We start from the raw sequence: 11,264 nt of genomic DNA, 5'->3' as shown, positions 1-11,264 counted from the left end.
ACTAATCTGTTCCTTATTCTTTGGGTATGCTTTGTTCCCTTTTTACTCATCTGCTCTGACCACTGCTGCTGTTTCCAGAAATCATCACACATATCCCACCCCACCCCTGCCTAAAGCCAGTTAAATAAAAATAGGCTAAACGAAGAGGTCTTTGTCTTTGCCCAACCTGAGGCCCTGACCTCCTGGTCCCTCACTATGCCCCCAAGCAGGCAACTGAGGGTCTGATCAGTCCCCAGTACAGGGTCAAAGATACAATGACAAAAGCACACACCATAAAGCGGAGAACAGCTAAAGCAGGACTTGTGGGATGTTTTTATGTTAACAAATTGAAATTAACTACATATATAACTCAAAATGCTAAAAAACCAGCAGATAAATGCAAACAAAAAGAATGGAAAACCCAACAGCAAAGAGACAGCTCTTGCAAAGCTTGCCAAAGAGAAGAAAATACATAGAATTCAAGACATGTTTGTTGGTCCTATCTGCCCTCTAGGCCGCCAAACCCTGCCCAGACTACATACGACATCCTGTTCAAAAAAAAAAAAAAAAGGCCAAAACAAAGTAGAAAACTTCAGTAAACAGTATGCCACAGGAGACAAATATTTATCTTTCTAAAAAAGGCCCAAACAGACTACTTCAGTACTAGGCCTTGTTTTGTTTTTCGTCTTTTTGAGACAGGGTCTCACTATGCAGTTCAGGCTGGCCTTGAGCTCACTCTGTAGCCCACACTGGTCTCCAACTCAGTGATCCTCATCTCAGCCTCCCGAGGGCTGGGATTACAGGTGTGCGCCACCATGCCCGAGAGTACTAGGGCTTGAACTTAGGGCCTTTGCCCTGAGTGAAGTACCCTGCCCTTTTATTTTTTGAGACAGGGTCTCACTATATAGTTCAGGCTGACCTTAAGCTCACTATGCAGCCCAGGGTGGCCTAGAACTCATGGTGATCCTCCTGCCTCAGCCTTCCAAGTGCTGGGATTACATGTCTGTCTCACCACACCCCGCTCCTGGTCTCTTTATTTTAAAAAAAAATTTAGACAGTGACTAAATTGCTAATGATCCAGGATGGGCTTAAACTTGGGTTTCTCCTGCCCTAGCCTCCCAAAGTCCTTAAATTACAGGCCAGTGCCACCATTCTTAGCTGCAGATGTTTTTATACGGTAAACTTAAGAAATAAACTGTTCTATAAACTATTTAAACCTGAAGATTAAACATCACCAAACTCACATGCCGGGCATGGTGGCTCATGCCTGTAATCCCAGCACTCAGGAGGCTGAGGCAGGAGGATCGTGACCCTGTCTCAAAAAGACAAGGAAAAAAAAAAATCACCGAACTCATTCTACAAGGCTAATCAAAATAGAACAAGGAGCTGGGCATGGTGGCTCATGCCTATAATCCCAGCACTGAGAGGCTGAGGCAGGAGGATCATTGTGAGTTGGAGACCAGCCTGGGCAACAAAGTGAGCTCAAGGCCAGCCTGAACTGCACAGTGAGACTCTGTCTGAAAAAAAAAACAACATTTATGTCAATTTTACATAAGTATCCTACATAAATAAATCATATACTGCAAAATTAGGCAGGGTGTGTATCAGAATGCAAGGTTGGTTCAAAATCAGAAAATCTATTAATGGAATCGGATTCAGTAATAAAACAAAATCACTTGATTATCTCAATTGACGTCAAAATTTATCACTGTTTAATAAAGAAGGGGAAAAAACCCTTAGTAAGCTAAGAACAGAAAGTCTAGCCCAGTGGACGTTACCTACCAGAAACCTAAAGCAAGAATACTATTTCAAGCTGGGCATGATGGCACTGCTTGTAACTCCATTACTCTGGGAAGCTGAGGCAGGAAGATCGTAAGTTTGAACCTAGCCTGGGCAACTTACTAACTTAGCAAGATCCTGGCTCAAGATGAAAACTAAAAAAGGTTGGGGATGTAGCTCAGTATGAAGGCCCTGAATTTAATCTCCAGTTCCACCACCAAAAATATCCTATTTCATGATGGAGCCAATCCCAGTTAACAGGGGCAACTGAGACTGTCTGTCATTCAACATGAGACTGGAAGTCCTAGGCTCTGTGATTCCTACGAAAAAGAAATGACAATAAAGGATGAGCTAAAGGATAAGATAAAGAACGCCAATAGTAGGAAATGACTTGACTACATAGGAACCCAAAAAAATCAAATGAAGAACATAGAACTTCTCAGAGTTCAAGCACACTGACGATATGAGCAACACAAGCGTTCCGCGCCAGTAATGGTTAGAAGGGTCACTTCAAGAGACTGCATTCATAACAAATAATGAGGAATCGCTAACAAGGAACAAAAAACCTTACAGAATTCCTGAGACTACATCAAATTAAAAATGTGAAAGTTCATACGAACACCGCCCCCACACATGTTCACACAGCCACCTCAGTCCTGGATAGGAAGATCCAAAACTGTCAAGACACCATTTCTTCCTAAATCAAACTGACTGCCAAGGAAAATCCCAGCTGGACTTTTTAAGTGAAAACAGATAAACTTGCTCCAAAATTGTTACATAAGAGAAAATACAAAATGGCCAAGGAATGCAGGGATGGGGGTGGGGTGGCCATCTACCAGGTATCCAGCAGACTACATCCTGTGAGGATAGATTAACAGGAGAGATTAAAATTCTAAAAAGAGGGGTTGGGGATTTAGCTCAGCGGCACAGCGCCTGCCTGGCAAGTGCAAGGTCGTGAGTTCAGTTCCTGGTACTGGAAAAAAAACCCCAAAATAAATAAATAAATAAATAAAATTTAAAAAAAAATTCTAGAAAGAGCTGGGAGGCAAGCGTGGTGGCACATGCCTGTAATCCCAGCACACGGGAGGCTGAGGCAGAAGCATTGTCATGAGTTTGAGGCCAGCCTGGACTACACAGAAAGACTCTGTCTCAAAATTACAAAAAACAAACTTCAGAGGAGTTACAGATTTGCACAGAAATGTATCTTTAACTCATCTGCTTTATTTTCTGCATCCACATATATTTCACATGTACACGTACATGTGCACCTAACACACACTAAGCAAACATAAAGTGTCTGAGGAACAGAAAAATGAAGCTAAAACCAGACAGGATGTGGGGACCGGTACAGTTTTTTCTGATTACTACAGAATGGAAGATTCTTCAGCAAGTTTATGCTGACACTTTCAACAGTGACCAAGAAACTTTCAAATCAAGCAACCAAAGGAAACCATACCCAAAGCCACACTGAAGCCCTTAAGAAAGCAAGAGAGAGGCTCCAACACGCCAGTTTCACTAGCTTATAATGAGAGGTGGAAGATAAAACAGGGGAGCACATCCGCAGAGGTGCAGTGAGGTCACTTTCCCCATGGCTCCTGCTGCTCGCCTGAAGCATGAGCTACAGCTAAGTAATCACCATGGGAAGGGAAGCTGACACCCAAGAGTAGACCTGCTAGGGGGTGCCAGGTGAGGGCTGGAATGAAGAATTATTGTACAAATTGTGGCTGCTGTCTCACCTCCTATCATGCCGTGGGTTCAGGCACAAAAGTGAATGACCAAGTCCACAGTGCTGTCAGCTCCACTGCGGGGTGTAGAAAACCCATTAGGGAAGGACAGGTGGTAAATTCACCAATGACAGACTGGTGACGAGGTCAATGCTAGTGATGACAAGGACAGTGCAGGTCTAGAGACAAAAACTTCCAAGCAGAGGGATGACATGGTTTTCAGGAGGGCTAGTGAGTACTTGCAAGACTGAGGCAAGAGCACTCCTTGAGTTCAGACATTTGAGGCCAGCCAAAGCAAAAGTGAGACCCATTTCCAAAAAACAGAAACAGTAACAACGAAAAGGAACTACAGAAGGCAGTAGGGAGTGCTGATCTGAATAGCTACAAGGAGGCCACCTGTCCTACCTACTTTGTGCTCAGACACAAAGGGTGACAGTGAAAAAGCAGCCTCTATTTATTTACTTTTTTTAGTGTTTCCAAGACAGGAAAATGTAGTTCAGGCTGGCTTTGCACTCTTGGCAATCCTCCTGCCTCAGTCTCCCAAGCACTAGGAGTACAGGCATGGGCCACCACACCCCACAGTAGCCTCTATTTAAAAGATTATGAAACATGTGTTGTCAGAAAAAAATCCAGTTCCAGATAAAATCAGGTATAGGTACAAGGTCTGCAGATCACAAAGCACATATTCCGGAAGTGACAGATGATTAAGGGTGAGAGAGATAGGGTCCAGTCAGTGGACACAGAACAGCAGGTGCTGGGCACTCCTGGTAAGGAAGACTAGAAAGGCCAGGGAAGCAGTTCATGAGGTACCATGAGATTTGTCCTGAGCAGCTTAGAGGCAGGTGGGTACTAGGAATTAAGTGCAAGCAGGCAACGAAGTGGGGTGGCTCCTCGCTGTTAAACACATGCACGGAGAATAGCACAGGGCCTGGCACTAAGTGCCCACTGAGAGAGAATGCATGTGGGCCAACCACTTGCCCATCTCTGTTTCCTCCCCATTTTGCCCACTGGGCCTGAAGCCCCCAAGGAGCAGGTTTTTACTTTACAAGTCTCCCTCTCCCAGAGAGCCACTCAGACACCAGACAAGTCACCACCCACCAGGGGTTTAATTTGCCGAAGTCAGAAGCACAGTTCAGAGAGGGGCCCGGCCTTGTCCCCATCCAGGGGTAAAGATCTGCAGGGCACCTTGGGAATGTCCAAGCCCGGGGAGCCTGGGACTAGTCCCTGAGCACGCAGAGAAGAGGATCCCAGGTCTCAAGCTGCCTCTTCCTCTTCACTTTCCTCCTCACTCTCAAAATATTGTCTGCGGTTGGTGTTAACGAAGAGGTCGGAGTCATCTTCGGAGCCAGATTCTTCTCCCGATGACTGTGGCTCAGCTGGGAGCTCTGGCTGAGTTTGTCTGCAAACCGGAGGGGAACAGAGTTAGTCCAACACCTCCTGAGATGGGAAAACCAGATGTGCTCCCAAGAAGTCTGAGAAAAGGACAGCCATGTTTCCAGGCAGTCAGGGACCCTCAGGCCCTCAGAAAAGCAGCAGCCCTTTAAGGTGAAAAGGAGGGACCCATAGAGCAAACAGTGAGAAAACTTGGCCTAAGAAAATATGCAAGATCCCCCACCTTTCTACAGCCTTTGGTTTCAGTTAGGAACTGTAACAACTCTCTACCACTAACCAACACAATGCCTCCAGGTTCAACAGGCAATTAGCTCTTTTACTGTTCATGAAGTTCCCACTTTACAGATGAGGAAAGCAAGCCTTAACCTATTAGGTAACTTGCTTAAAGTCACTCAGCTGAAAGTGGCAAAGCCAGGATTTTAACTAAGAACATCTTTTATGAGTATACTCATAACCACTTATTCTACCATGGATTTAGGAGCTATCATGGGGTACCCTACAAAGAGACAAAGGAAGGTTCAATTTTTCCCTTGAGGCACCAGGACATGGACCCCTATGTTCTGCCTTTCCTGACTGGGACTTGCCCCTCACCTGTTCCTGTTGTTGTTGTCCTTCTCAGCCACTTCAGAGAAGGCCTCAGGCCTGTGTGACGACAAGAGCCAGGTCAGAGTGAACAGAGACCCTCTCAGCACAACTGCTTCCAGCTGTGACTGCCTGGGACGCCATGATCTTCCCTCCCCTAATGTCCTAGCCGAGAAGTCAGTCCCCCCTGCCCGTAAAGCCAGAGTGTCAAAGAGGAAGGGAAGCACCCTACCAGAACCCCTCCTTCTGCAGAGAGCGCACGTGGTCCTTGCACAGCACAAAGGAGATCTCAGCCTTCACCTTTTCTCCCTCTTCAATGGGGTCAACAATAAGAAAGTCCCCTGTAGGTGAGAAAAGGCACAGCCAGTCCTGGTTGTGGACGGGATAGCCATAGCAACAGGAAATGGTTATGTCCCCTGCGGGGCTGGCTCTCTCACCTCTCTTGATCCAGATGTTTTTGCGGTATTTGGTGGGCATGCTCACCAGGAAGCGCTGCCCTTGGGCCGTCTCCACCTCATGCAGATTGTTCCCTGGGGTCCTGAGTACCTAATTCAGGAGAGACCAAGACTCAGTCGGCCTCATCAGTCAGATCCTTCACCCCATCCCCATCCTAAAAATCCAACAGAAGTGAAGGGCTGCGGGGGTGGAGCAGTTTGTGCCCAAGGCCACTCACCCTCACTATTTGCTGCTGGTCAGAGGGTACTATGTGCTCTCCCAGCACCTCCTTCACCACATGCTTCCTCTTGGTGGCCTGTGACATGCTGGGTCCAGCCACAGGGTGGTCAGGGAAATTGTCAGCTCCTCCTGAGTTTCTTGTATGGCAGCCTCAGAAGCCAGGACTACTTTGAAGACAGGGAGAAGCCTTTTACTAAGAAACAATATAGTGTCCTATCTCGTTTAAAATCATGGACTCTTAAGATCTCACTGCCTGGGGGCTGGGGATTTAACTCAGCGGCAAAAGCGCCTGCCTGGCAAGCGCAAGGTCGAGAGTTCGGTTCCCGGTACTGGAGAAAAAACAAAAACCAAAAAAAAAAAAAAACAAAAAACAAAACAAAAGATCTCACTGCCTGGATTCAAAACCTGCCTTGGTTATTACCTTTTTGCAGTTTTGAGAATTGATCCCAAAGCCTCTGAACTGAGGAACATTCCTCAGCCCTTTTTATTAATTAATTAATTAATTTTGCCCTTTTTTATTTTGAGATTAGGGTGTCAGTAAGATGCCCAGGCTGGGCCTGAACTTGTGATCTTCCGGTCCCAGCCTCCCAGTGTGCTGGAATGGCAGGCGTGGGCCACCAAATCCAGCTTATTTCCTAACTCTTCAACTTCTCTGGGCCCCAGAAAAAAAAAAATACCTAACTCAGCACAGCCATAAAATAATGAAAAAACACTCTGCATAATGTGTCATATGAGATTAACTCCTGTTGTCATGCCTACTGGTGACCATCACTATACACATGTCTCAGAGAACTCATTCTGGCTGCCTCTCTGAGGAGTGTGAAAACTACCTTCTCAACATACCTGTACACCCCAAATCTAGCAAAGCCGCACAACCCTCAACATTCTGTCAAGCCACAAAAACTAATTCGGCGACCGTCAAGACGGTCCAAACCACAAATAACTCAAAGATGGAGGTACACAGACTCAATCTGCGGCATATTATATGGGTCCTCCAAAGAAGAGGGCCGGTAACACTAAGACGGAATGTTTCCAAAGAAATCTCCGACGTATCATCTTTAGTTGCTGTCCCTTGCCTCCCTCTCCCTCTACTCCAGAGGAAAGAGCCTCAGAGAAAGACCCCCACTTACTCTCTCTGGCTCTCGCGTTCCACAGGCACTGCCTGAACAACCTCGTTTTCCAGGCTGGAAGCTGAGAGCAACTCGTCCACGACCCACTTCAAGGCAAGCCAACGAAACCCAGAGATGGAACTTGCTGGTGGTCACAATGGCAGCGCCAGTTTGGACTCGGGTATCTGGCGTTTTGGGTTTTCGCCAGCCGGATTGCGAGGACGCTGGTACGAATTGGAGCTTGCCGACACCTGTACTTCCGGTACATTCTTGGAAGCCTTCCGGCTGCATTTCCTCTCTAGTCTCCGTCCTTCTAACTCTTCCCACTGTCAGATCGGTCAAGCCTAGTTCCTTGAGTTCCGGGCGCAGGCCGGCAGAGAAAAGAAACCTCTAGAAGTTTCTCTTCAGACTGTAAATGCTGCCAAGGTAGAGAGAATGCATAAAACAGCCTAGCTTTCCGAGGAGGACTGGAAAGGGGCAGCCACTAGGGACGCCACTGATAACCCCGTCGCCTCAACTCTATGGCCTTCAGTGGCTAGAAGTACCCAATTTGGAATTTTTAAGGCGGGTCTTTAGGCGACCCGGAAGCGGAAGTTGAAGAAAGTTCTAGTGACTTGAGGTCTCGGCGAGAGCACCCGGGAAGCGGGAGGAACCGTTAGCGGAGCTAAAGCTGCTGGTGAGCTTGAGCCGGGGAGCCGGGTCCTGGATAGAAGCGGGAGGAGGCGCAGGGAGAAGGCGAAGAAAGAGGCCCTGTCGCTGTAGCGACAGAGGAAGCGCCCTTGCCTAGGGCTCCGCAGCGCTGAGGGCAGGAACGGCGCGTGGGAGCCGAGGCGCGTGGAGGGGGCGGGGCGACGTGTGTTGGACCGAGGGGTGGATCCTGTGAGGCTGCCGGGGCGCGGTGCAGCTGCTGGGGCAGGTGTGTGGCGCTGGCTGCCTGCGCCTCGCTTGGTGAATAGTCTGCGGGGACCAGTAGGACTGAGACTTGTGGTTGACTTATCCCACCTGCTGGCTGTTCTGGGCGGTGTTAGTTTTTTTTTTTTTTTTTTCCCCAGCCAGTGTCACCGAGGGATTGACAGCCTTAGGGTGGGTCCTGGCTGCTGACCCTGGGAATCTTCCCACTGTCCTCAGTGTGCCACCTGTTAGAGCAGGGTAGTATTTCCCCTGGGGCAATACCGAAACCCAGTCAGCGAGGAAGTGATTTCTTTTTCCAGTAGTGGGGAAGACTCTCCCAGGCTGTTTTTTCATCTGTGAAATGAGGAGAATGGACTGCCATAGTGGCTGGCGTGTCTTCCTCTTAATATGAGATTGTTCTTAGGATTTTCTGGTTTTCAGTCCTAATCTGCTTTGTCTTGGGGTTCCCAGGTTAAACCTGATCAAGATGACAACGTCCCAAAAGCACCGAGACTTCGTGGCAGAGCCCATGGGGGAAAAGCCAGTGGGGAGCCTGGCAGGGATTGGTGAAGTCCTGGGCAAGAAGTTGGAGGAAAGAGGCTTTGACAAGGTGTGGGGGGGCTGCGTGTTCCTGGGGAGACAAGGTTATTTCAGGGCAGATTGAGAATGAGGAAAGTGAGTGTGTGTGAGGGGTGGGGTTGGACCCTGGTGGATAATCTGAGGTGACTGTGGCCACTTGGTGGTGATGGGGTGGGGTGAAATCTGCCCTTGAAAGATAAAAACTGGAGTTCTGTGTTTAGAGTGCCATAACAGTACTTGCTCTCCCATCCTAGTACTAATCTGGCCTGAACCTAACAAGATCTGGCACGTTCAGGGTGGTGCGGCTGAAGACCACGGAGTTGTTTAGCAGCAGTGCCTTTCCTTTACCTGTTTTGCAGGCCTATGTGGTCCTTGGCCAATTTCTGGTACTAAAGAAAGATGAAGACCTCTTCCGGGAGTGGCTGAAGGACACGTGTGGTGCCAACGCCAAGCAGTCCCGGGACTGCTTCGGGTGCCTCCGGGAGTGGTGTGATGCCTTCTTGTGATGCTGTCTGGGGAGCCCTCAATCCCCAGCCCCAGGGTCCGAGTCTCTAGAGTTCACAGCTGAGTGGGGGCACCTCACTCTCGTCTACAATGGAAAAGATTGCTGTTGTCATACTCACCTCTGGTGTATTCAAGGGTCTTTTGGGAGTTCTCTCCCCCACACCATTTCAACTTTTTTGGAAATGTCACTCTTGCATGCATCTCCCTTCCTCATCCTTCCCTTGCCAGTTCCTTGGCGACAATTGCCAGCTTTCTTGAGTGGATTCCCAGCCCCTTTCCCTCACTTCCACCTCATCTCTGGTCTGTATGATGCCATTTGGCTCCCTTTTTTGGACAGAACAGTCACTGTTTTTAGATCAATAAAGTCAGCGGCTTTCATGACTAGGTGGTGTGTTTTGAAAAGTCAGTGGGTTGGGAGTTGTCTTTTCCCCAGGGGTCGACAATGTCTGCTGCACTCCTCATCAGTGCAGACTGAAACTGGCAGCTTCCCATTCGCAGAGGGTAGCCGCCCTAGCCACGTGGGCCTTGGGCAGGTGCCTCCGAGTGACCCAGTGCCTGAATAATGTGGGAGAGTGTGGGTTGATCTCTTCCTGGGAGCCAGGTAGGCTGTGGTGTTCCAGATGTCAGTGGAGTCAACAGCAGGGCTAGGCAGCACCTGGTGGAAAAATCAGTGGGAGTCAGAGACAGAGGAAAAGGGTGGACGGGATGTAGGTAAGAGTTCACTTGCCATTCATCACATCGTCTGCTTTCCTGCCCTCTGGGAGTTATCATAGAAAGGGGTAAGGAGTCACAGGCATTCCAGGTAGGAGGGGGTTGAGAGAATTACACTTAAATTCAGTACACTTTAGTCCCTTTTTTTTGGACACAGGAGTTCTGTCCCCCACACCATTTCAACTTTTTTGAAAATGTCAGTCTTACATACATCTCCCTTCACTATATAGTTCAGGTAGCCATGAACTCAGGACAGTCCTCCTGCCTCAGCCTCCCAAGTGCTGCGATTACGGAAGTGTGCCATGTCCGGCCAAGCCATTGTGTTTCCCCCCCCGCCCCCCAGGTGAAAAAATTTGGGACTTAGAGTAGCCAATTTGTCCATGGACTTGCTGGGAAGTAGCCAGACTGGAACTTCTAAACCTCTGTGTCTAGAAGGCTGTTGCTTGGTCATGTGTCTCAGCCTCTCTGAGCCTGTATTTCCTCTTGGAAATTGAAGTTGCTGTATGGAAAACATACTAGTTGTATACTTCCTACCTGTACTTGAAATTCATCCCTTCAACAGCATCACTGAGCAATAACTTGCTTATAGTAAAAAAAGGAAACAATTTTCAACGTAATGATTACTGTCTGGGAAGGCAAGAGTGATATTAAAACACAAGTACAAAAGTTGGGATAATATGAGACGTATTTAGTGATCTTAGGGTAGGAAGAATTGAGAGAAAGTTCACAAATTTAACTCTTAGAAATTTTGTTTAAACCATAGAGTGAAGAGACAAACCCAGAATGGAAAAGGATAGTTGCACAGTATTAAAGGACAGTAACCAAAGTACATGAAGAACTGCAACCAAGAAAAAGGTAGACAACACAATAGGAAAACTGGTAAAAATATCTGAAAAGAGTGGGCATGTGAAAAGACTCAATTTTATTAGTAATCAGGAAAACAGATGCTATTAACACTCACCTACCCAATCAGCAAAATGTTAAGAGTCGGACAATAGCAAATGTTGAGCAAATGTAGCAACAGGAACTGATACTCAGTTGGTAGGAGTGTAAATTGCTTTGAGCACTCTGGAAAAACAGTTGGGTGTTATTTTGCAAAACTGACACACCTTGTGAGCCAGCAATTCCATTCTCTGCCTCAGAGAAACTCCTGAACACCTGTGGCAGGGCCTATTCAAATGTGCACAGCTGCATTGTTTTAAGAGCCTGGGCTTGGTACAGCTCTCATGGGTCTTAGTACTACAGTAATTAAAACTGCTGGGCATGGTTGTACACACTTGTAATCCCAGCACTCTGGTAGCTGAGGCAGGAGGATTGCTGTGAGTTTGAGGCCAGCCTG

At 47.6% G+C, this 11,264-nt stretch overlaps 2 protein-coding genes and 1 long non-coding RNA gene across 3 annotated transcripts in view; 1 reads left to right on the top strand and 2 right to left on the bottom strand.

Moving 5' to 3' along the window:
- Positions 1-2,959: 2,959 nt before the first annotated feature.
- Positions 2,960-7,522, bottom strand: Eif1ad (eukaryotic translation initiation factor 1A domain containing). The gene is made up of 6 exons (XM_005384436.2): positions 7,262-7,522; positions 6,130-6,298; positions 5,894-6,002; positions 5,689-5,797; positions 5,466-5,516; positions 2,960-4,881 (listed from the first exon to the last, which is right to left on the bottom strand). Exons 2-6 carry the CDS (start codon positions 6,214-6,216, stop codon positions 4,737-4,739), a joined length of 501 nt encoding a protein of 166 aa, XP_005384493.1. The 5' UTR covers positions 6,217-6,298; positions 7,262-7,522; the 3' UTR covers positions 2,960-4,736.
- A 286-nt stretch (positions 7,523-7,808) lies between these two features.
- Banf1 (barrier to autointegration factor 1) lies at positions 7,809-9,595 on the top strand. The gene is made up of 3 exons (XM_005384437.2): positions 7,809-7,916; positions 8,603-8,741; positions 9,070-9,595. The coding sequence occupies exons 2-3, from the start codon at positions 8,619-8,621 to the stop codon at positions 9,214-9,216; spliced, it is 270 nt and encodes an 89-aa protein (XP_005384494.1). The 5' UTR covers positions 7,809-7,916; positions 8,603-8,618; the 3' UTR covers positions 9,217-9,595.
- LOC106148478 overlaps positions 9,318-11,264 on the bottom strand; it is a 9,801-nt gene continuing 7,854 nt past the window's right edge. The window contains exon 2 of the long non-coding RNA XR_001233960.1: positions 9,318-9,869. This is a non-coding gene — a long non-coding RNA (uncharacterized LOC106148478). The remainder of the gene's footprint in view (positions 9,870-11,264) is intronic.

The sequence above is a fragment of the Chinchilla lanigera genome, unplaced genomic scaffold, assembly GCF_000276665.1.
Source record: "Chinchilla lanigera isolate Chin_1 unplaced genomic scaffold, ChiLan1.0 scaffold00021, whole genome shotgun sequence".
Classification (NCBI taxonomy): domain Eukaryota; kingdom Metazoa; phylum Chordata; class Mammalia; order Rodentia; family Chinchillidae; genus Chinchilla; species Chinchilla lanigera.
Note: the sequence above shows the minus strand (reverse complement) of the source record. Positions and strands in the feature narration are given on the sequence as shown.